Source organism: Caloenas nicobarica, chromosome 5, assembly GCF_036013445.1.
Source record: "Caloenas nicobarica isolate bCalNic1 chromosome 5, bCalNic1.hap1, whole genome shotgun sequence".
Classification (NCBI taxonomy): domain Eukaryota; kingdom Metazoa; phylum Chordata; class Aves; order Columbiformes; family Columbidae; genus Caloenas; species Caloenas nicobarica.
Genome location: NC_088249.1, coordinates 15,975,505 through 16,001,659, shown reverse-complemented (window position 1 = coordinate 16,001,659; position 26,155 = coordinate 15,975,505). Strand labels below are relative to the sequence as shown.

Below are 26,155 nucleotides of genomic sequence, written 5' to 3'. Positions count from 1 at the left end.
GCAATTCTTCGCTAGGCACATGTTGCCCTGGAGAGTTACTGCTCCAGCTGGTATATTTTGCAGCCTTGGCAGAAATAATTCACAGTTTGGCCCTAGGCAGACAAATACAATAGCTGTTTTTGAAACAAATACAACTTTCCACATGGAATTGGACCAATCCCCTATGAGCAGCCACTAGCAGATTAGAAACTACAAGTAAGAAATTTTGCTCTGTGTTACCAACCCAATTTGACTCCAATTTCAGTCCTTCATAGATGATTTTTAAGAAGTTCAGTAGCTAGACTGAAAGCCTTCCAACTCTGCAAAACTAATAAGCATTCATTTTAGCTAAACTAGAATAGCAGAGATACTTATGTAAATTTAATAAGAAATTAGACACAGACTTCTGTCTTCTTGTTTGAATTCTCCCTTTTTGATGCTCTTGGATATACTGTCCTCCAAATCCTGCACAAATTTTTCAACCACAAAGCATGTGTGATGCTCCACCATTGTGATATGCCTGCTGAGGCTCATAAAAAATGTTGCACTTGCTTTGTGTGCAGATAACGCTTTTCATAAAAGGTATTTTATTTTCTCTTCCCCCCCAAAAAAAATCCCAAAGCTGAATAAACACCATTTAATCCAAACTGTGGTTCGGATGTCAATGCTGTATCTCATGAGAGGTACGGATGTTGACTTTTTTCACTCAAAATATGAAATATTATTTAGGCGAAGAAATTATTTACACTCCCATTTTACATGTAACCAAAGTTAATCACTTTTAACTACTGGAAGCCTGTGCAAGCACATCCATTGCAAAGACAGTGTTGGGGAGCTGAAATAGTTACTACACACCGTGCTGTACACAGGCTTCACATAGGCTTTTAAATTAAAAGAGACGAGTTTCAAAATGGATTCTGTAGATGATCATTTTGAAGCAAAAAAATTAGAAGTAGTGTCTCCAAAAGAAAAAATACACTAATCACCCTAGAGTTTTGGTTAAAAGAGCTTGCATTAATCTGAAATGCTACAATTAGTCATAGGCCTGGGCCAGAAATCTCACGTCCCACATGTAAATTTTGAATACTACCAGAACTGGATAGGACAGTGTTTCCTACCTCTACACTTGGCCAGACCAAAGCTACTGACATTCCCCAGCAACCTGCAGTAACGTGACTTTGGAGAGTTCAAATTAATCTGAACGCTGTGGCCCTGTCCCATTTCTAGTTTTTCTCCTCCTCGCACCCATAGCTGGGCATTAAACTTCATCCTTTACACAGGCAGGATTTGGTACATACAGTGACTTTCCAATAAAAACACACATTGACTAGAGGATGCATTTTGCCTTTAGGATGTATTTAAAATAACATGGTGTCAGCCAAGTCTTGGGTGAACCTTTGAGGGGTTGTATTGCCCTAAGCACAGTAAAAGCATCTAGAGTCTTACCTTTTTATGGCTTTGTAGCAAATGATGACAACTACGAAGAGGAACACTAGTGTGGCGCAGCATACTGCAATGATAATAACCAGGCCTGGCCACCAGGTCTCTTCAGTGGGACAAAAGGTAGACTTGGGAGCTGTAACAAGAGTGTGGAAAAACACATGAGTTCTCCCAAATAAGCAGTGTGCAATCAGATATGCTTCAGTCACCCATGCAACAGCACTACACCAGGGCCACAGATACATGCAAAGAGGATATTTCACATTTAGGTAACTTTTTTTTCCTAAGCAATCAACTAGTTTGGTAGTAGACATTTCTTATCATGGTCCCTAGATGACCAACTTCTCTGTGTCAGTGCTGTCCACATGCTCAGCGTGAAGGAGAAAGGTTCAGCTCTGCTTCCCATGGGAAACATCTCCTCCCTCTGCATTTGCCATCTTCTGCTGCACCAGATTTAGTGTTAGAGAGAGATGTTACACTGATAAGGGTAGGCTTTCAAACCACATTAGGGGATGTTTATTGGGGAGCTGCAGCAGTGCCTACCAATCAGTATCGCAGCTGCTATCATTGTAACCTTGGAGCAAGGAAAGTGGGTTTGTTCCAAAAGAACAGGAATTCTATTACATTTATTAACTGCTTTTAGACAATTACAGTTGACAAGCTTCTTTCCCATTACATTGTCTTTGAATTGTATGTCCAATAGTTAAGAAACATCAACATTATGAAAAGTTAACCCATGAAAATATAAGCAATTATTATTACATTTCTCTTCAATTTAGGGCTAGAATTGTCTATGTAAGTACCACTCAAAACAAGCAATATTTTGCATCAAGAGTAATATGGGTGGTATTTGGTTTAGATCTTGTCCTTCATGGCTGTATACCTTTTCCCCTGTTTTGAGGGGACACATTTCCTGAGGGATGGTGAGCCACAGACAATGGCAGAGAGGGAAGAGACCCTTAACTCAGCATACACAACCACATAGACTTGTGAGAATTTGGGTCACCCTAAACGAAGTTTGATAATGGATCAGTCAATGGGACTGCCTAAATCTACATTTTCAGTTAAGTAGGGGAGAGAATTAAATATAGCAGAAGTCTATTTATTCAGTCTAATTATTTGATCTGATATATCCTAAATTCTGAACTGCCTATTATACATATTGCAAATAGGTGCACAAGTTAAAATACGTTATCACACATGCATCATTTATTGCGAGCTGATATCTTCTGTTCCTCCCCTGTTTGATTAGGAAAAGACATTACATACTCTTAGGTTTAACACTCATCAGGTAAAATCCTGATGTACGCAATTACTGAGAATTTTTTTTTCCCCATTGCATTATCTAGAGAAGAATTGGCAACATTCACTCAGAGAAATTTGCAGGAGCACCTTAGAAAAAGACTAGGTAAAGACCTATAAAAAGCAACCAAAATAATAAAGCCAACAGGTTGATAGATTATAGGCAGTTCGGCATTTGGTGCCACATAAGAGGTCCTATCTTTCTCACATGCATCAGGCTTCAACATATGCTATCACTCTGATCATACTTGTCTAGCAAATATTGCCTTCAATTTATTGTACATATACTGACTATGAGGGTGGTTTTTTGTGTTTGGTTTTGGTTTTATTTTTTTCTATGGGAGAGAAAAATAAAGTTGAAAAATTAAATTATTTGAAAATCCAATGGTTTCTGGCTCTTCTTTTCACAATACGTCCACTCCCCGACTACATCAGCAACTGGATTTCTACTTTATTTCTATGTTAGCTGCAGAAGTCAGTTTCAGTGGGTGATGGAATTATTTATTGTGTTGTGATAAGGCTGATGTTTTTCATGTTTTTAATATTCTCTGAAAGTTTTCCATGTTGTTATTTTCTAAGATTCCAGAACAGAGGATGACGAAGATGTTTGCACGAAGGAGCAAGCAGGCAGCCTCAGGGCCAGCTGTGCCCTCTTATTATTGCCCTGACAAACATAAAAGGTTGCAGTGAAATCAGAAGAAACAAATGCATCAGGAGATGCCATGTAAAATTTGATGACATCATAAAAAATGGGGCTAGTAAGGCCATCCTTATCTTGTCCTTGTTCTTCTTCCAAGGCGGGATCAACCAAAGTATTCATAAAGCCAAATGACATGGTGAGACTGGGTTGCTCCTTGGCACAACAGATGAGACTGACAAATGGCAGAGACAGGGTAAAAAGCAAGGCTTGTCACGTCTCTGTGTCGCGTGCTCCTTGGTGGTTTATCACTGTATTCTTACATGGAGAATAAGCAGATACAGGTGGGATAGAATAGTCAGTATGACTCCTGACAGCCTATATGTAGTTAGTAGTGACGGGAAAAGAAGAATTGCTGATGTGGAGGCGATCCCTAACCCACCTGGCACAGTTTCCTTCCCTGCTGGTCCAGACCAGGCACTCAGAAAGAAGCATGAGAAACCGCACCGGAAGCTATCAAAATCTGTTTCTTAGTGGCTGGTGGGTTTATACAGCTTTAAAAAGTCTTTTGTATGTCTACTCCTTATTATTGCAGTGCTAGGTAACCTTGTTTTGTATAATATCCCCCCTTTTTCCAATAAGCTCCTGGTTGCGTGCTATTTTCTGCCTTTCTCAGTATGTATTCGCATAACTCTCATTACTGTGACATTTCTAAGTCCTTAATGCATTCCTCCTCATGATTATCCTCTGAGAAAGAGCAGAACTGCTTTTAATCCCCTTGTGTGGATGGGATGCCAAAGCCTGGCCCGCACAGAGGCCTCTGTGTGCCTGCCACGTTACGTGTCTATGAGCATCAGCTGGGAAAATCAGCCAAGAGGGGAACTTCCCAAAGATCCAGCAAGGTGCCTGGGAAGCGTCATGTCCTCAGAGAAGTGCCTCTTAGTAAGTCCCACACTGAGCCCTTGATGTTGGGGAGGCACTGATGTCTCCCTCCCCTTGGGCTGGGGCTCACAGCGCCGCTCCCGGGGCAGCCCAGGGCCGGGGGAACTCTCCGTCCTCTGCCTGGGTCCCAGTCCCCAGCTCACTTGCCCACAGTGTAGAAAAACCAGGTTGCACCTGCAAGGGGCTGAGCCTGCATGCATCATGCCATCAGTGATCAGAAATTATCCTGGGTTGAGGACACCTTGCAGCACCCTCTTCCAGCCGTGCCACTTTGCATGGAAAAACAATGTATTTCTTGGGCACTCTCTGGAGGAGGGAAAACACGGATCTCAAAGCCTACTCTAAGGGGATACTGAAATTATTGTACAAAACACTGAGCAGAAGATGTCCCACACTACCTATAACAATGACAATGCCCACTTGTTTCATCATCTTACAAAAGCTTTGACAAAATGCAGGAAAACACATTTTCCTTGTCTCCCCCTTCTTTGTACCACCTCTTTCGAATCCATTATAAGCCTCCAAAAGGTGTGCAGTTTCAGAACCAAATTGTGCCTTTTCCTATGTAAAGGAACCACAAGCCCCGTACTGCTGTCGTTCACAGTGGAGTATTCGGGGAGAGGAGGACATCCCTGGGCATGGGGAGTCCCTTCATCATCACCATGGGGCTACTGAGAGCTGAGGGCTGGCCAGCCCGGCCATGGGGTTGGCTCCCTTGGCACCCATCACCAGTCTCATGTGAGCAGCTTCAGCTGCTCAGAACATGATTACCTCCTGGTTTGACTCATTCCTGGCTGCTCTTCAGTAATCTCACAATCAGCTGAATGGAGAAAGGGATTTTTCACAGTGCAAAACAAATGTGCTTTTTCTCCCAAGCCCCAAAGTGTCATTCTGCACATTGAACACACTGTTGGTGAAAAGTGGTAGAAAAGGGATGACATGATGACATTTTAAAGAAAATAAGCAGGGTGAGCTAAGCAATCAATAGCCTGTCATCCTGATGGAAATCCTGCCAAAATAAGGAAGATCTCATTCAATTAATAAAGTATTAAAGTAAATAATTGATACTTAACAGCACAGGTTCAGGAAAACACATCTCGTCAGACTAACTAGGTGTTGTCTGAGGAGATCACTGGTTTGGTAATCATCTATTGATGTATTAGTATTGGTGTGATAACTTTAGACTTTAGTATGACATTCAACTTAATTCCACATGATGTTTTGAAACTATAAAGCTATAGTAAGTGTGACACACATGAATTGAGTTAAAAGCCAGAGAACTGGTATGTCTCGAGATCTAAATACAAATACAAAGTCACTACTGAGAGAATGTGTTTTTTAACAGTGCCTTCCTCCTTCCCCCAAAATAGGGTGATGGATACTGGTAGAGTTAGTAAATGACTCAGGGATGTACTCCATTACAAGTGGAGACTAAGCATATTTATATTAGAAAGAGAGTATTTAAGGGTAATTAAGGGTAATTATCCATTACAATAGCCTCTCTGCTCTGGTGGAATATTTAACTGAAAAATTTACTTGAAGGTAGACTTTTAGTATTTTTTTTTTTTTTACGAAGTCTAAATGCAACTAAAGAGACCGGACTAAGAATAAGAATTAAGTACATAAAGAAAATGCTCTGTCCCTGAGAAGTCCATGTGAGCACAATGCCTTTTTTGTCTTGGCCTTAAAATTTATGAAGTACAAATGTTGGTTAGGTTTACTTTCAGAGGGCCGACATCTTCTCGTATTCCCAACAGCAACAGGCATAAATAAACACAATGAATAAACAGACCCATTTCAGACCTACACTGGGTGGCTGGATCCAGTTTATTGAAAACAAATTCATGAAAAAGTACTTTTAGAGCAAAGGCATCCTGCAAACTATTTCAGCACCACAAAAATCTCATGCACTTTTTTTGACTAAATATGTTTCGAATGCTCAGCATAAAGACACGGCTTCAGTTCTAATGTTAGCAGGTATCTGTGCACACTTGGCTCTAGCCAGAAATGTGCATACCAGGAAAGATTAGCTCAGCTACAGAGGGTTTCCCTCAATGTGCAAGCGCAAAAATAGAGGTTGTGTCACTGGAAATTGAGTTTCCATGAAATCACAAAGAAGTCTCTAAATTCTTTTTAGCAAATTTCAGAGTGGGTCGTTCTCAAAATTGCTCTGAGTTACCAAAACCAAAAAACAGTGATGAAGCTGTTTTAATCTTCTGGATTAAGTGTTAAATGGTTTTGTGTATGTCACATATACTCGTACTGCCTGTGACAGAATACAGAAACGGGACTCAGAATTCTTGGATACACCCACATGTTATCTTTAGTGGTCATGGCTGTACTTTTTAAAGCTCAGATTTTGGAAATCTAGTGGTCCTGTCATTTATCTTGATTAGGGTTACTACTTTCCATTGCAATAGGGGTTGTAGGCTAATTGCCTTTTGCATGGGAATGCCGGGACATTAGAAACTAACACCACCAGGTCTATCAGGAGAGAGTCAGGCTCCATCACGGGGGCGAGGCTGGGCTGAGCCAGTGCCGCTGCGCAGCCCCCAGCAGCGATGCTGAGGCAGGGAACCTGCATCAGCGCATCCGGCTCCACCGGCTCGTGCCCAACAGCCAGCCCCGCAAAGCAAAACAAAACAAACCAGAACAAAACTGAATAAAACCAAGCCAAACCAATCCAAACACAGGGCTGAGCTGGAAAATATTTCAGGGACGCAGTGACCCGTGGTCCCATGTGCAATCCCAAGGGAGGTGTCACTGGCTGAGGTCTGAGTGTGTCAATCTGCTTACGGGCTCAGTCCCAAGCAGATGGTGAACGTGCACCGATGTGACGTGGAAGGGTGACAGTGACCCCTCTCACCTCTCTACAACAACAGCAGCTTCATGCCTAAAAAAGGAAGAGCACTTTCAAGATAAATCAAAACTGATTATTGTTTTTCCTCCTGCTTTTATTCCTGTTCTTGCAGAAAGGTCAAGAGTCCTGGCGTAATCATCTTTATGAGACATCTGCCCATTTTTAATATTGTATACTCACAACAGGCTAAACCCTGCCATCTCTATGCCTGCAGCACTCTTCTTGCTATTGTAGGGCTGCCTGAATCAGCCGTGCACTTTTAATTAGCATGCTAGGAAGCGAGATTGGATTTTATTTTGAAGGCAGCCTTATATTCCAAGGGCCTCAAGTGTCTTATCGGCCTTGGTTGGAACTTAAAAGGAATTGGAGATGCAGGCAATGTGTTTCTAGCAACCTCTATGTATGTCACACATTTTAGAGACCTGTTGATCTGTTGGCTAAGGCAGGGTTTGGGGTTCCAGTCTCACCACTCTTATTTGCCTTATTATTTTGATATATTCACATGATTTGCACATTAGCATGTCCATTTGCAAGAGAGAGAAGCCACTAGTTCCTACAGCCATTATCACACTGTGATGCAGGAACAAGCCCAGAAAATGTGGAGAGGTTTAGATGTGATTTCAGATGTCAAGGTATATGAAAGGACTCACAGGACATGCCCAGTTAAATTTGGAGAGGGATTTTGAATGTGTTGCAGCTTGAGTCGCTTCACAACAAGGTGTCTCACCCAGCCCCCTGTGGAATAGAGGCATTCAGTGAATCTCCTGATTAACATGAAACAACTTGGGTTCTGGGAGGAGAAACCCTACAGAGGAGCAGTTACACACACATACAGACACCAAGGATTGGACACTTACTATGTAAGCATTGTGTTGTGTAAAAGATGAGAAACAAGGAGAGTCTCTATCACATGCCCACATCTTTTTTGAGAAAGCTAATTTCAATGCTGAGCCTGAGGTCTCTTGTCTACTTTCACATAAGGCCCTTTACTCCCCCCCAATAGTGTAAATTCACCCCAAAGTGAGCGCTGATTAGCTTAATGCTGATTAACTTAATTGTACATCAGAATGAAGTCTTGGGCAGCTGATACAAAGGGTCAAGATCTCAAGTGATGTAAACTAGTAGAAGTTCACCCAGCTGTGAGACTGGCACCAGCTGAGGACCTTGACCCAGCATCTGCATGATGACACTCACAAGTGCTGCTCTGAATTTTGCCAAAGGTCAGGAGCTGGGTCCCCAGAGCCCTGGTGGCTGTGGGCTCTCCAGGTGCAAGTTTTGTTACCCGACCTGGGGTGATGTGGAGAGATCTGTGAGTCAGTGTCAGCGCAAGCTTCCCCTGTTTGTTTGCTGTATTCTGTCATGTAGGAACCACTACGGATGTGTTTGGATAATCCACATGGCAGGAACATGCTGTGCATATGCAGGGCTGCTAACAGCAAGAGGCAGCTGGCACGTGAGAAACAAATCCTTCAAAAGAGCCTTCTAATGAAGTTAGTGGTACTGCTAGACCTTGATACAAATATAGATCTTCAGCTGTTACTCTAAAAGGCATTTCAAGAACAGGGAAAATATGTGTTCCCTTCAAACCAGATCTGTCGACACTCTTGGATTTGAGGAGAAAATTTCCTGGGAGGATGGAGGAGAGGAGGCTGACGAGGAGATGCAAGCCCTTGGGGCCTCCTATGGGGGCAGAAAGCCATGTGTGCGTGCTGCCATGCAGCGGCCCCTCCACGCACGGGCCCTGGGCTTGCATGTGGCCAGAGGGAAACCTGAGCTCACGTCCACATTGCAACCACAGCTGCCCGCAGAAGGCAATGCTCAGGCTGGTGATCAGGTACAGACGGGCTCACGGAAGGAAGGATTGCCATTTTCCACTGAGAGATGAAGAAGAGGCTTGTCTAACCATGTCAGGTGTCCGTGGGCTGTGAGAGGAACTCCTGGTGTTTGTAGAGATATATATATCCACACGCACACAATATATATATGACACATATATGTATATACATATATGTATACACATACATACTTGTATATGTATGTGTATAAACACACACACACACACATATATAGAAAGGATATATACGATATGATATATTTAATGTATGTATATAAAGGGGTATGCATCCATATAAATGAAACTGCTGACAATAGTTCTGCTCCATGTGTTTGCATTCTGAGTGGCTCCTCAAGATTATTTAGTAAGTGTTGGTGGCAGAATATGTGAGAAACTCCACCAATTCCTTTTTTGCTTCTTCCTCTTCCCTGTACTAAAGATTCCTTACATTGGCTGAACATGTAAAGGCAAACATTCACATTTGGGGCACCTCTGTATGTGTCTGAAATGATCCATTTTGAAGACAGAGGAGTTATGAGATGTGAATGGATGCACTTCGCTGTCTCCCTGGCAGATCCAAAAATCACCTCGTCAACCTCCCTTTGCAGTTGCTGCCCGCAGATAACATAATCGACAACGCTTGAACTGCTGAAGGGGAGACGCAGGAGTACACCACATCAAATGCCAAAGGCAATACTGGTATCAACAGGAACCCTGGGGGCTGGGTCGGTCCCCCTCCCCGACTGCTCAGCCGCAGCCTCGGAGACAGCCTGCAAGAGGCCACGATCCTCCTCTGCCTCCAGACCGCACAGCAAAGGCAGAGCAAAGGCTGCGAGCAGGCTCAGGGAGGGGAAGGCAGAGGCATTCCCGAATTTCAGCTATGGTGGATGCAAGACAGGACGAGTCTGAGCAGGTAAAGCCTCAACCACAAGCTGCTGGTGGCACCACATGCCATTGCCAGTGGTATGTACACACAGTTAAACCTTAAAGAAAGATACACTGGATTTGGCCGCGACTGCAACGGGGCAAATTCTTTGCCCCATGGTAAGCCATGGCCATAATCAAACCCATCTAGCTGTTGGCCAGAGGGCTTTGGGCAGGGACTGCTGCCCTCCTGACACCCCAATGGCATCTACAGTCTCAGCCCCCTGGGAGATATGAAATTACACAGAAGAAACACCGGGAACAGACCACCTAGAGAAGCAAGGCAGCATCACATACACTGCCGTATGCTTGCATATATTTGCCCAGAGAAGTCGTGCATGCCCCATTCTCGGAAATGTTCAAGGCCAGGTTGGATGTGGCTAAGAGCAACCCATAGAGGTGCTTTGGCACTGCAGTTTCTGGGCACAACGGCTGCGATGTGGCCCCAGCCTAGCTGCTGCTTCGCTCTTGCCTCCCCCGAAAAGCAGAAACAAAGCAAGCTCTAAAGGAGAGCTCCAAACACTAAAGCAGTGTTGAGTGGATTAAATCCAGCAAATACGATACAATATGAGCTTCCCAGGCTGTTATGCTCTAAGTGATGGACACACTGTTACCTGCTTAGTGAATTGGGGAAAAAGGCCGCAGGATGGGCAGCACAGAAAGCCAGATTTATTAACAGCCATCATTAACCTGAGGGACCAGGCCAATGCAGCAGGAACGTAAAGCAGGAATGGCTGACAATTTCAATAACAAATGTAGTCCATTTGGGGCAAGGTCATCTCCAGTAAATCTGAACATAATGGAAAGGATTTGGATTATCTCAGTCCCCAAAGAGTGGTGACCCAGAAAACTGCTCTGCTGGACCCGTTCCCTAAGATCCTACCACAGAGAACAGGCACAGGAGGAAAATGCTACCCAGAAAGGAAAGACCAAAAAACTGCTTTAGAGCAGCAATACCTTATTCCACCACTCTCACCTCCAGAGCATGGCCGTAACTGTACATGAGGTGCAATAGAGCGGATTAAAGAAAATAAGAACCACCTAAATTTGGAGCAAATTTTTATCTGAAAAAAAGAAATCTATGTCAATTTTCTCTCATTTTTTTATGTCCTCATAGATCTGTACTCTTCCTGTTGCTTGTAAACTTAGAGCGATTTCCAGAGTGCCCTGAGCTAGTCAGGTAAACAACCACTACCAGGCAATAATTAGTGATGTGCTCAGCAGAAAGCATGTCCTGATTTACTGCCTCCCTGGAGGAGCTAGGTTAAATAATACTGGTGGAAATTAGCTATTCCTGTAGTAGATGATATTTCTGTTTATCACATTATGCTGCAGACAAGTTTATATCATGCAGCTGCTCAATGCATATGTTCCTACTACACTTTTAAGAGGGATACTGCAATCACTACGCAGCGGGAGCTTCTGCTATAATAAAAACATATGTGGGATGATGCTGGAGAAACTCCCTCCCCCGCAGTTTTTACACTGTAGATTCTGTTATTCTAAACTCTCAGTTACCCCCTCTCCTTAGTTCTCTCCCCCTTTCTAGAAATACTTCCCTCCTCAAACAAGAAACATGCTCAGGTTTGTGAGAGGCTGCTCAGTTTTGGAGAAAGGAGTTTGCCGGTGGTAGAGGAAAGGGAGAGTTCTGCAGGAGTTTTCCAAAGGTCATGGGTGACAGAGGAGTACATGGCTCATTGCAAGAAACAGGACTGGAACTGCAGGTGAAAAAAAAAAGTGAGCCTGGATACAGTCAGTAAAGAGAGGAGCTGGGTGGGAGAGTTTTAAGTGCGGTGCTTAAGATCTAAGTTTTAAAGGTTATTGAACCTGCACACATTTAGGTTTGGGTTTTGCAGTGGATCTCACTAAATCCCCATGTTGCTGTGCTGCCTTGGTAGGTCTTATGCGGCTGCTTTTCCCTGGCAGATTTGAGAGTCCTTTAGAAAATGGACCAAAATAAAAATAATATCAGTTGAAAGTATCGGTCATCCAGGCATAAGTGAAGCACATTGTGAAGAAGCGCCTTGTGGCAGCTCAGTGAAAAAGCCAGGAAACAAAACATCTTTTGACACCAGGCCAGTCCTACCTGCTGGATCATGTTGCCTCCTCCTTGGGAGTGGATGCAAACACTGGATTTGGCCATAAAAACATTGACAGGGGTGGAAGTAGCAAACTGCCTTGCTGGCTTCCCGGGCAGGCGCCAGATCTCTGCCCCAAGCCGGCATGCTGATGCCGTGCCCGGGAGCTCTGTGCAGCCAAGACCTACAGACAGAAACAAGGTGGGATCCCATGAGGTGCCCAGGAAGGCTGACGCTAAGCTTGTAAGATAACTCGTATTGGTTCTGGCACGGCTGCAGAGGAAGACTAGTATTTCAGTTCAGAGTCCTACATGTTTATGGAAGGATGATGGTGCAGACAGCAGAGCAGTCAAAGGACTATCAGAACAAATACGGAGGGAAAGTCTGTGCTCCAAACAACTGGCAGTCTGAGGGCCAGATCCGCTAGCCTTAATCCTATTAGGTTCTCGGTGAAGCTGATGGGACTTGCCAGAACTGAGCTTCGACCCCGCAAATAGGAGCAAAACATGGTTTCAGCTGCCAAGGTCTCTTGGAGGAGAGCAGGGCTAGTAAGCACGGAGGGAGAGCCTGTTCTCCAAAGCGTGATCTGGAGAAACAGGGGTATTTAAAGGCCTTGTGGAAAAAAGGCTTTTAAGGAGATTACATCATAGCTAGCTTCTGTGTTAACACTCAGCTCTGGCATTTATCTTTACAATGGACGCTCACGTCAGCCACTGCCCTCTGATCTGACTTTGTCACATGTTTTTCTAACCAGCAGTCTCCCGATGAGATGCTGTTTCTCTCTCGCCATCTGATTCTCCCTCAGCAAAAAGGACGGAATTGTTTTTACCCTGATTAAATCACACACTATCGGTTTCTGTCCCGAGCAAATGTGAACTGAAGCCTGTGCCTTGCAAAGCAGCCTCCTCCTCCTCAACAGCAACATGGTCATTCTGGAGAGCCTTGTGGGCACCGTCACATTTCCCTGCTCTCTGCAACCTGGCTCAGTGCCAGGCTGGGCAGCACTAAGATAGTCCTAGTGATATCCCCAGATATTCCTAAGCGCTGCCTCCCCGTCAGAGCCGTCACTCGGGTGAACCCTGCTGTACTTGGTGGCCAAAACACAGGAGTCATCGGTCCGATTATCTGGTGCCTTTAAGAAACACGTCACAACTTCCTGAAAATTTGCTGTGAAATTAGGACCCTCAAATTTATTTTAGAAGGTGACCTGATTTCCAGAGGTTCTGAGCACTCAGAGAGCCAGGATGCTTTAACTTGCGTGCTTGAATGTAGATACAAGCTTAAGTTTAATCTTTTGAGTTTTATGATATAGCCTTTAACCTCTCTTCAGGCAGAGTGTCATAGTGGGTGGTGGACAGAAATTCCTCTCAGGTTGTGGGTTCCAGCTGCAGCTCTCTCCCTTTCTCCTTGGCTGACTTGGAAGGATCTTCACCCCCAGCCTCTGCTTCTCCTCCAGGATGGGGACAGTAGTCCCAGCTTTCCAAACTGCTGCAAGATGTAGGGACAAAATGCCCAACACAAGGCTACACGTCAGCACTGCTGTTACTTCTTTCCCAATTCTCTAATAGGGTAAATAGGTAAATTTATAAGTACTACTTCTATATTTCCACAAGAACCAGCTGTATTTCCCTGACCTTCCTGTCAACTACCTATTCAAGCAAACAAAGCAGCGAGGCCATGGTCTACAACAGAACAACAGCAGCACGGCACTGACCTGGGGACAGTAATTCTCAGTTCTTTTTAACAGAGGCACCACTGAGAGGCACAGAGATGCGCCAGCACGGTACCATGCACTTCATTGCACAAACACACAGTCTGGCTCTCCAGCGGCGAGTGATGCGCACAGAGAGTGTGGGCTATTCTTCAGCGGGGAAAAATCAGCGCTGAGGATCATCTGCTTGCCCCAGCAAACTGTGGCACCCTGTCACGTTACAGCAGTGAAAAGAGCGTCCTGGAGAAAAGAGGCCTGAAAACACTGAATCTTCATGCTAAGTCTGTCTTTGCCATTTAGGCGCTCTGATACCAGAAAGCATATGAACATATTTCCATCAGTATTCAATAAGCACACACACATGCACACATACATACATAGAGATATCTATATATGTCCCTCCCCCATACTGCTTTGGCTACCACAGACTTCCTAGAGAGGATCTAAAACCAAGTATGATACACAGAGGTGAGTGAACACCCAACACGTTTTAAGGATGAACTCAACACCTGTAATAGGCTGTAATAAGCCTTGCAGACCAAGCGGGTACTGCAGCTCATCCCCTGCCAGCATGCCTCAGATATGCCTGTCCCGCGGCTGCTTCTGCGAGGAGCCCGTACGCCACCCTGCAGTGTGAGGCTCTGGCTTTCTCTTTGCATCTCATAACGAGGTTGAAAAAAATCAGAAGCTTCTGCTTCGATGTTTGCTGTGGTGAGCCCACTGCCCGCTGAGACGCACAGAGCTCAGTACAGGTGTGAGCAACTGCAACATGTGCGGGAAGAGGTTTGCTGCTATGAATCGAATACGTGGAGACTTCTTCAAGCTTCTTGGAAAAAGGGCTACCTTTGCCTGCAGGCTTATGGCACTGGGCCCTGAGGCATTTGACATCAGACAAAAGTGTGGACCAGTGAAAGAAGTAAAAAGTCACTTCCAAATTGGAACTCACTGGGGACAGGAGATGAATTTTCCCACAGAGCTTTCCTCCTCCATCACATAGCCAATATCGCCTCCCAGATCCACCACAGTAAGGTAGGTATGAAGAGATAGTTGTCTCCCCAAGTCAAGCTGGCTTGCTTTCAGGCTGTTCCAGAGGCTGTTTTAGGGCAGAAGATGTGGTCATCACCAGCTACCAGGTATTTCAGGGAGAGACGGGCTCCTGCACGGGGCGGTGCAGCTGCTGCAGCTGCAGAGGGCATCTCATGCAGAAGTGACTGCCAAGGAGCAAAGACGTGTAGAAAATTTGCCTCCAGGTCAGCAGTGAGGAAGCGCTTAGTAAACAGCACACAGAAAGCATCTGTCCTCTCCAAAATAAGGTGGAGTAGGCCATGACTTGGGACAGCTGCTGTGAGTTCAGTAGTTTGGAGAGCTCATTCGCCACCTATCTGCATTTTTAGGTGATAAAAGCCTTAAAAAGCTAGCCCTTGCTTTTACTGAGCCTCAGGCAGCCTTGGATGAAACCCCTGCCCCAGCAGGCACTGTGAAGGCAGGTACAGCAGAGCCTGTTAAGGTACTGTGGTAGTGGCACCCATATGGACACTGTAAGTACATATAGTGATAGCCCTTCCAGGCTCTTAATTCCCGTATCTGCTGATCTACACTCCTTTGTCAGGGTTTTGTTGAAGTTGTATCATCATTGACAGAGGAAGAAATAAGACATGACATAGTGATGTTTTGCACCATGGCTGTTCAATTTTGAGACTAAAAATAATAATAATAACCTTCTGTGCTTGACATCCACTAGTCTCAAAAACAAAGTTTACAGAGGTGAAAAAATATCTCATTTTCGGATATGATAACTCTGAGGGGCTGATGGGAGAGCTGACTCTCTCAGGATCTCCCAGCAGGTCAGTGGTAGAGGACGAAGCAGCACCTGGACTCTGTTTGCACTGTTCCTCACAGGGTGGGCAAGATGCCTCCTTTGCAGGAGTCACAGCACATCACCATCAAGTCTTCTGAAAACTTATCCATCTTTTAGCTCTTGCAGCTAACAGGCCTTCAAAGGAGGGATGGTATCAGCTGAAATTCAAACAGCTGAAATGTGATTTTGGAAGTCTAAGCTCCTACATTGATGACCAGTCTTTCACCAGTAAATGAGACACCTCGGGGCTGGCAGATTCAGTGCCACAGAAAGATGATATTTTCTTGGTATAATATTCTATATATAGATGGAATTAAGGTCCAGATCCACACAACTTCTTCAGGCTGAATAGTATCCACATGACTGATGCCATCAAAGTGACAGGCTATGAAATACGAGTAAAATTCAGTGCTACTGGTATGATTAAGATATCATCTCTTAGATCCTTAGCAGCTTTTAGAAGAGCTCAGGAGCCTCTAGATAACAGCTGACATTGGACAAGCTTCACAGCTTTGAGTTGAAACTTTCTCAAAATTAGTGCCTTCAGGGAAGGCAGAAACAAAACCAGCTTCAGCCAACTGCAGGCTGAATTTCCTAACACAGATTGAGGAAGACTTGGAAATACCTGGAAATACTTGGAATATTTTCCCAATATATTAGTAGCAAGAGTTTCTAAGGCACTAGTTTGTGTCTGTCTCTGAAAAATTAATGGTTTGCCTGTTGGGCATTCAGATGCTCTATGGAGAGAGCGACTACAATAGACAAATACTTTAGATTTGTTAGTACAGATGGCTTTAAAGAGCTCACTTTACAAAGGAAGACATATTGCAAGTCATATGGCTGAGTTTTAGGGAACAGCAGGCTGACTATATAGCAGACACTTCTGTTAGTGTACAGCATCTATATAAACATGATCCTCCTGTTTGACATTATGTAGTTTATTCCTTGTATCACTTCAGTGGCTCAGTTATTGCTGGAAGTAAGGGCTATAGCTATCACTTAAAAATGTCCCTGAGGAGACCAATTAATAATTCCCATACCTAGTGCACTCAAGTTCCTTTTCCAAATTATATTCAGGTTCAACTCAAGGGAAATAAAATTGATGACCCACCCAGAGTAAAATGGAACTGAAATGTGAAATACCTTCCAAACCAGGGGTAAATTTAATCCTAATAAAAATAAAATCACATTTATCAACTGATAATTTGTATGCAGTGTTCATAAAATATAGAATACTTAAAATGTCAATTACATCACATTAACAGATCGAGTCATTTCACCATGCCAAATGCCCAACATGAAGTCCTCAATCACCAATCAGAGCACATTTGTAACTCTCTGAAAGCTAAAAGACACAGGCTGCCTTACAGTCACAAAAGCAAGCAAATTGGTTACTAGTTGCTATCTGCACTTTCCTCAGGCTTTACACAGCAGTCTGGACCTGCATAGGTAGGAGAGCTTTGGCAGAGATGCTGCTCACCATCACTCCCTACCGAAGCCTACAGCTGTAGGCAGCCAAAGCTGCAGAATGACACCAACCAAGCGTGAGGTACAGTCCCTGCAGCTTGCCAAATCAAACTGAGCGTTAAACCTGACCCTCCCTTTGCTCCACTGGTAGCCCCTTTGATAGGGGCTATGAAATAAGATCATGCACTGCTTCCAAAAGGAGAAGAAAATGTCCAGGGATGATTCAATAGAATCTGCTCCACAGGTAAAAGTCCAATTTAAACAGCAGCATTTGTCAAGGAACAGATATTTGTATAAAATATTTCTAACCAATGAGCTGATTAAATATCAACTCCGTCTAAAGGACACTTCAAAATTATAAACCAATTAATTCTAATAACAATTAGGAATTCACAATTTTTTATATATATATATGGTTATAATGTGATATGATTTACTAGTAGAATTGTCAAATTAACTTGCATAATTATTAATGTCAGTTTTTGGCAGTGGCATCAGTTACTAACCTATGTTTGTACTATACTACTGGACACTATAGACTACTCACTTTGGGATAACATTCCAAATCTCCACACTGCTGCTTCCTCAGTCTGCTGCATCAACTGAAAATTACCCGTAAGTTGCAATTACACTAGCAATGCAACACTTTTATATCATGTTTACGACAAAGACTGCACAAAATCATTACAAGAACATATATTTCTGTGGGTCTGCTTTACCAAGGTCAGCTGCTTAGCCCTCCCTGCCAAGAACAGCTTGTGCCAATTAAGAGTTTACTTCTGAGTTGTCGAGATGAGGCACAATTCCTTCTGCCATGAGCAGGGGAACCTACAATTACTTGTAAATCAGCAGCCTCTGACTCATCAGTAACTTCACTGAAGATTTGTTATCTTCTTAATCAGTGAAATGGCAGGCATGTACAAATGGACTGCCATCCACACAGGGAATTAATGTCTTCAGCTTAGCCAACTCCTTTTGCTTAAAAAAAATACAACCAAGCTGTTGGAATATGCATCCCAGAGTAGAAAGGACTGTTATACTGCAGAATCAGTTTAATATCTGATGCTTCTGTTTTCAAAATTAGACAATGCTTTTAATCTATAGATAACAGAACTCCCACTGATTCCTGCACTGCAAAATCTGGCCTGAGGCGCTTACTTTTAAATACTTCAAAACGTATGAACTAGTGAATTTTCAAGAGAGTGGATTTTTCCATAATATGGATTTATAACTGCATGAAAAATTAAAAACAAATCTGCAAGGTCCCAAAGCAGGGGATTCATCACTTGCCTAAACAAAAATTAGACTCGACAAAACATTTCAGAATTTATTGTGGTGAAAAACTCTGAATTGGGAAAAAAAATGAAGCTGTGATTGACGGTCTATCATAACCAGTGTTTTACAAAGATAGATAGTTTACAATAGCCCAATATGAGGAGATGTTAGGTGCACGAAGTGATTGCAGAATCATATAATGAAAGTATTAGTATGAACCTTTTCAGTCTTACCGGCTTTCTAGTCACTAATCCAGCTCTTCAGATGTAATATAACATACCAGATGTTTCAACTATTTCAAACTTCATATTTGATTGCTGCTTAAGAAATCTCTTCACCCTAAATAATCTTCTCGTTTTGACTGGGAGGTGAGGTCTTCTAACTTTTATTGCTATGCCAGAAATAACTGCTCTAGATGCAAAATATATCAGTATTTTGAAGTCTTTATGTCTCTCGTAATAAAATCAGAGGTCACTGCAGTTTGAGGCAGGAAATCTAATCATTGCATTTCTGATTTAGGTGGGTGAAATCTGCCTAAATCCCATCTTGGATTCTTAATGATTTGATTCACTGTGCTAACAGAGCAGGTAGTATCTGTGATGTGAAATCAACACAACAGGGACCTGGACTAGACTCTGCATGTGCCATCATCCATGACTGCAGGCTGTGGGGCTTGATTTCGATTTAGATTTGAAAGCCTCAAAATCCTACTGCCAGTTCTGAGACTTACAATCGCCCAGTAAAATGAAAGTGTACGTCAGAGAAGCCAAGAATTGAATTTTGGTTTTGCTTTGTAAATTATAAACAATGCTGTCACACAAGACTGTAATTCACAGTATGACAGCTGTGTTACCAAAACTGAAAGGGCTTCCCTGTTTCAGCATTCTGCTTGCATTTAAAAAAATCACTGTCTAGACCAGACTTGTGGTAAAACAATATTCTCTCACAGTAGCTGTCATTACCATAAATGTCCTGGTGTAGGAGACAATGTGCCCCCTACCATTTTGGTGCTACTGTAGGTCTCTTCCATCACTATTCAGTTTTGGTAGCTGCTATGTTGTATAAGGTATGGAGGAAAACTTTTTCCTCTTACTATAAAACAAAACCACCCCCATCTGTTTGCTAACAATTATTTTGGGACATCAGCATTTGGGAGAAGTTAATCCAAGCCTCCTCAAGTGTGCCCAAATATCTCAAAAACACTCAGAAGCGGTCCTTCTTGCAGAAAAGCCATAGGTAAAGGCTGGTCCTGTCAGCTGAGCCCTTAGGGTCAGAATTGCATCTGCAGTAGCTGTTTGGAAAGGTGCAAAGCACTCACAAAACAAAAGGCTTACCCAAAGAGAAACTTAAAGTCAGAACTCTCTGAGATGCTCAACCCATACTATAGCAGCTACACCAGACTGCTCGCAGCAAATTCTTTGGCACCTCATGTTTTAAAACACATGGTGGCCTCCAGAAGGATTTAAGTTCAGTTTGCAGTCACGGCCTCCTCTCAACTCCTGGGGGACAATCACAGCCCTCTGCCAAGGACAGAGGTCCTTTTGGCATTGTGTAGGCAAGCACATCAACATTGCTACCCATGTATTATAGTACAAGAAGCGGTGTGGTGAGCATCAGGACCATGCTCAGGTCTCCTGCTTGAATGAATGGCCACGTGGAGACGGTGCTCAGCGTGAAGCTCAGACTCATTCTCTGGATCCATACTGGGTCACCCTGCCTATTCTACCACCAGGATTTAGGTTGTAGAAAAGCCTAAGGAAAAAAAATTTCTTCTTATTTTATGTCTCAGAGCCATACCTGTTCTATTTCTCTAACAAGTTCTTGCTGTGAAAGGCTATGTTGCTAAAAGTCAGCAAGCCAAATCTGCACATTTCAGTTGTTTTAAAACCTACTTGAAGTTCAAGAAGTTCCAGAGTGTTCCTGTACTTCAGACTCCTGCCTGTATACACACATTGTGACCATCTGTCTGAAAAGATCTGAATGTCCTTAGCTTTCCTACTTGCACTGAAGGGACCCTGCACACTTTCTGAAATTAAGCTTTATATTTGGGTTCATGTAGTTGCCAAAAAGTTGCACCCTTCCTGCAGCTGCTCATTTTTATTTTGGCATATTCACCAGCCCAAATACTTAGTTAATTAGATGCACTATCTCCAAAGATAAAGGAAAAGATTTCACCTTGGAAAACAAAATCATACAATTACAGCCTGGAGATTAGAGTCCACTGCAGTGATGTCATTCACTTTGGCTTTGCACTGACTTAATCATGCTTTATCTCAACTGACAGCTCAGGGCAAACTTTCATTGAGGTCAGGAGCTGTAAAGACCTCACTGTGTACCTATGTGTAAGTGTCCAACAAGTCAGAGGTTAGTTCACATACCCAGACTCAGCTGTACTAAGCTCAGATTAAAAATTTTATTTAAGTTTCTTCCTCTAAATTTTGACTGAAACAATGTTTGACCGGACACTTTGTCATCCAGAGAGGAGATGGCAGTACCATGGACTCCTCAACCAACACGTGAGGTGGGTAGAGCAGAGGCAGCAAATGTTGCTAAACCAGCAATGGGGAGTTCATGCTGAACATCCTTTCTCCTCCTTGTACCACTTTGAAGAAGCCACTTCTGAAATATTTTTTCCTCAAACTTTCAGCAAGTTAAAACTGATACTGATGCCAGTGTATATCTAGCTTTAACCCTTTCCTGTTTTGAAAGCCTAGCTTCTTCTTCCAAGCAAAGTCCTTTCTTCTTTACAGTGCCTCTGGAGAAACCTGTGGGCTCACAAAGTATTTAAGGGTTGACAACAGCCGTGTTTTAGATTTTTGAAGGATCATTTGAACTAGCTTAATCTCATGGGTCTGTGAAGCTGCCTAAACAAGTAGTTTATCTACCTTTCCTTAGTCCTGGCTGAAATCCTGAGACAAGGAGGAAAGCAGATGGGAGGAAAAAAAGAAACAGTTAATTAAAGGCCAGGTTCTGAGGATCTCTATCTCCTTCAGGTCATTACAGCTATATCTAGGGAAAACACTCAATTTCATTGAAAGTTCCTCTTTTCTTTGCTGTCAGCATCTAAGCTGAGTTGGCCTTAGGCCCCTCAGAGCCTCATGAGCTTTCCCTTCACTTCATCAACGTGCAGTTTTCTAGGCACAGGTTAAAGAGCAGGCTGCTGCTTGCATAAGGAGCGTTACTGTGAAAACATCAATACGCCAGACCATCTGCAGGAACCGCAAGTGGCTCAGCCACCATGTCTCCTGCCAGTCCCCGGCACTTTGTCACATAATCCCCACCATCCTAGCTACTCCTAGCATGGGCTGGAGCCCCTCTCCTTGAAGACCCTTGGTAATGTACACACCTATACTGAACCAGACAGCCGTATCTCAGTGGGATACTGACAAAGTGCATCTGGAAAGAAACTTGGGAAACTCAAAACCGAAATGCTCCATGTGTCCCACTTTACGGAAAGAGACAAAGTTGAACTAGCAATATTGAGAAAACCAGCATCCATGGGGACCAATGTAGCTGATCCTGGCCGCAAGGACAGGGGTTGGAAGGGACACGGGAAACACCAGTGGTCTGTATGAAGGAGTTAGAAATGTGGGAAAAGGAGGCATGGGGTCATGGCTGAAGGAACACAAAAACAGTCTGCCTTTTCTTCCCTGGGGCCTGGAGTTCGGGGGGCAGAGGAACTCTCTGAATTCACCAGCTCATAATTTTGTTGTCCATGTTCGAAAATATATGGGCCACATGATCTAATTTCAATTCCCATATTCGTATTGTTGAACAAATGACATGCCTCCTCAGGGTGCACTGAAACATACCCCACACTTTCTTGTTGGAAATACATGAGGACAATAGCGAGGTGCCTCCTAAAGCCTGGAAAGCTGGTGTTTCTACCATTGCTCATGTATTTAGCCTGGCTGCTAAGTGTGTGTGATTCTATCCATTTTCTGTGGAGGGAATTAGCTTATTGTCCCTCAGAGTCAACACAACTTTTAGGCGTTATTACACATGAATTCTGGAATTCACAACATTTACCAGATTTTGTGTAAGTCTTTCTTCAGGAAGCAGAACTAAAGGTTTGTCACTGGATCAATCTGTCAATACCAAAATGTCTAAAGAAATACTAAACGCACTGTAATTGTTCCTGAAAGTCCTCAGTTGTCCTCGAGCAGAATAAAAACCTTTCAGACAGTGATTCAGCTGCTCACGGTTAGCCAGTGCCATCCCATACATGCATCTAGGGTTTGCAGAACATTCAGGTGGGATTGATGGAGAGGACACAAAGAAGGTTCCCTGCTTTTCCATAGCAGCAGCTGGAGACCAGACAGGACATGTCGAAGAGCACAAGGTAGCTTCGTTTAGCAGATAGCTGAGATGTCAGTGTCTGCAGTAACTGGACAGACAGGAATTTTGTATCTATTGGCTTTAATCATCAGGTGCAAACCACAGTAGCTGTTTTAGAAGGATGCAGAGATGATCTCTGTACCCCCATACTCCTGAGGCCCCAGAGGAAGGCAGGGCAATGGAGGAGTTTGCCTCAGTTGATGAGGACTGGATTAGGGACCAGTTAAGCAATCTGGACATCCATAAATCCATGAGTCCAGATGGGATGCACCCACGGGTGCTGAGGGAGCTGGCTGAAGTCATTGCTGGACCACTCTCCATCATCTTTGCCAAGTCTTGGGAAATGGGAGAGGTACCTGAGGACTGGAGGAAAGCAAATGTCACTCCGGTCTTCAAAAAGGGCAAGAAGGAGGACCCGGGCAACTATAGACCGGTCAGCCTCACCTCCATCCCTGGGAAAGTGATGGAACACCTTATCCTTGGTGCCATCTTAAAGACACATCAAGGATAAGAGGGCCATCAGGGGCAGTCAACATGGCTTCACCAAGGGGAAGTCGTGCTTGACCACCCTCATAGCCTTTTATGAAGACATAACAAGGTGGATTGATGAAGGCAGAGAGGTGGATGTGGTCTACCTTGACTTCAGTAAAGCATTTGACACAGTCTCCCACAGCATCCTCATGGCTAAACTGAAGGAGTGTGGACTGGACGATCGGGTAGTGAGGTGGACCGCGAACTGGCTGAAGGAAAGAAGCCAGAGAGTCGTGGTCAATGGGGCAGAGTCTGGTTGGAGGCCTGTATCTAGTGGAGTCCCTCAAGGGTCAGTACTGGGACCAGTATTATTCAATATATTCATCAACGACTTGGATGAGGGAATTGAGTGTACTATCAGCAAGTTTGCTGATGACACCAAGCTGGGAGGAGTGGCTGACATGCCAGAAGGCTGTGCTGCCATCCAGCGAGATCTGGACAGGCTAGAGAGTTGGGCAGGGAAAAATTTAATGAAATATAACAAGGGAAAATGTAGAGTCTTACATCTGGGCAGGAACAACCTCAGGTTCCAGTATAGGTTGGGGAATGACCTGTTAGAGAGCAGTGTAGGGGAAAGGGACCTGGGGGTCTTGGTGGACAGCAGGATGACCATGAGCCAGCACTGTGCCCTTGTGGCCAAGAAGGCCAGTGGCATGCTGGGGTGTATTAGAAGGGGGGTGGTTAGTAGGTCGAGAGAGGTTCTCCTTCCCCTCTACTCTGCCCTGGTGAGACCTCATCTGGAATATTGTGTCCAGTTCTGGGCCCCTCAGTTCCAGAAGGACAGGGAACTTCTGGAGAGAGTCCAGCGCAGGGCCACAAAGATGATGAAGGGAGTGGAGCATCTCCCTTATGAGGAAAGGCTGAGGGAGCTGGGCCTCTTTAGCTTGGAGAAGAAGAGACTGAGGGGTGACCTCATTAATGTTTATAAATATATAAAGGGTGGGTGTCACAAGGATGGAGCCAGGCTTTTCTTGGTGACAACCAACAGTAAGACAAGGGGTAATGGGTTCAAGTTGGAACACAAGAGGTTCCACTTAAATTTGAGAAGAAACTTCTTCTCAGTGAGGGTGACAGACACTGGAACAGGCTGCCCAGGGAGGTTGTGGAGTCTCCTTCTCTGGAGACATTCAAAACCTGCCTGGACGCCTTCCTGTGTAACCTCACCTAGGTGTTCCTGCTCCGACAGGGGGATTGGACTAGATGATCTTTTGAGGTCCCTTCCAATCCCTAACATTCTGTGATTCTGTGATTCTGTGATCTCAACCTCCAGCAAAGTTCAGTTCGATGGCAAAAAGACCTTTTAAGGCTGCAGCCTTTTGTGGTTCACAAAGCTCTGAGAACGATGCCAGCACCTTTATGAAGTGGCTCACGGCGCAGACACTGCACCTTGTAAAGGTAAAAAACCCGCAGCTCCTGGGCTGCTGCTTTTTTGCAGAGGTCTTTCTACTACTTATCTTTAATCACTTAAAAAGTGCAAAGTGCAAGTCTAGCATCAACCACTTAATAATAGCTTGTCTTGTCCCTTTACTGCCCTCTCCTCTGAATGCTGTTTGAAAGCGGTGTCTGTAACATCAATATTTAACCATGAGGCTTGCTCATTCTCATAAGGATGGGGATTGCTGTGTACACGTGGGCTAAATCACAGTGCCTAGACAGCTGATAATAATGAAAGCATCTCTCAAGATGAGGCACTTGATTGCTGCTCTAAAACTTACTGGTGAAAGGAATGTGTAATCTATTTTTTTTTATCGTATTTGAAACAAAATAGGTTGTTTAAATATTAGTCATCTGGATTTATATAGCTCATTTTTAGAACTGAGTTAGCACCTGGCAATCCAGCCTGTGTAAGCATCAGGCTATCCCAGTCGCAGGCCCATGTGATTTCTCTTTCGTCTTTTTGCAATGTGTGACAGACTTTTATTTATTTTTTTTTTTTCTGATACTATTTCCTTCTTACTTCCCAGGAGACAAATCCAGGCTCTCGGAGCAGCTGCCCGAGGTCAGCCCAGGGAGGGGATGCAGCTGGGCAGCCATGTAGTGCTCTCATCCTGGGGCAGCTGAGCAGCAGCGCTGGTCCCTGGGCTTGTCCTGGTGCTGGCACTGCTCTGCCACCTCTTGTGTGGGTAAGAGCAGCTCCCTTGGGGCAACGGGGTACCCCAGGTACAAGTAGACTGAGTGGCAAAGTAAGTGCTTTATTTGCCAACTGTGAGACAAAGATCAAGAGAATTTTCTATATTGCTGTCCATGACATTTTCCTGAACATTGATTTTTCCTGCTATTAAAAACCCTTCATCTCTGTTTTCCAAACTTTGTACTTCCTTTCCCAAGTGTTTCACTAGTTTTTTTTCCTGCCTTTGCCTTAATTTTCTGCATTGTGGCACAAACGCAAAGCATTCTTCTGGCAGAAAACACTGTAAAATTCTGCTATTCCTCTGCCCCGCTAAAAGCTGTGCAAAAGCCTTCTTCATGTCTTCTGCACATCTGAGGATGGCAGTGATAAAGACAAACAGCCAAATGATGCTACTTAATGATTTCTTTTCCCATGGGGGAAGCACTGAGAAGGATAATAGATATACTTTGCAACACTGTTCCCAGGAGAGTTTATGTAAGCAAGGAGAGAAATTAATAGGCAGCCTTTTAGGGAGAGACAAATTTGCAAAAATACAGAAGCATTAAGGAGATTTGCTGGAACACCAAACACCTGGGACCTAAAAGCATCTGTGCAGGGTTCAGCCCATGTCCCTGCACTCAGCCAGCCTGGATAGCTCCAGCGAGGTCTGTCCCCCTGCAGAGGGACTGCCTTGCCAGGGACCACCAGCACAGCTGTCGCGCTGCAGAAAGGATCTGTGTGTCAGCGACCATAGGAATAGCGATGCAGAAGGAAGCTGGCAGAGCTAGCCGGCAGGAACCGCAGGCACAAGGTGTGCTGGATATGGGGGTGCGTGGGTGGAAATTAAGAGGAGCTTGGGTGGGCTGGGT

General features: G+C 44.1%; 1 protein-coding gene across 2 annotated transcripts in view; it reads right to left on the bottom strand.

Moving 5' to 3' along the window:
• PRIMA1 (proline rich membrane anchor 1) overlaps positions 1 to 26,155 on the bottom strand; it is a 51,819-nt gene that overhangs the window by 18,482 nt on the left and 7,182 nt on the right. For both annotated transcript variants that reach the window (XM_065636717.1, XM_065636718.1), the window contains exon 3: positions 1,426 to 1,555. In XM_065636717.1, the coding sequence (XP_065492789.1) occupies positions 1,426 to 1,555 (130 nt within the window). The remainder of the gene's footprint in view (positions 1 to 1,425; positions 1,556 to 26,155) is intronic.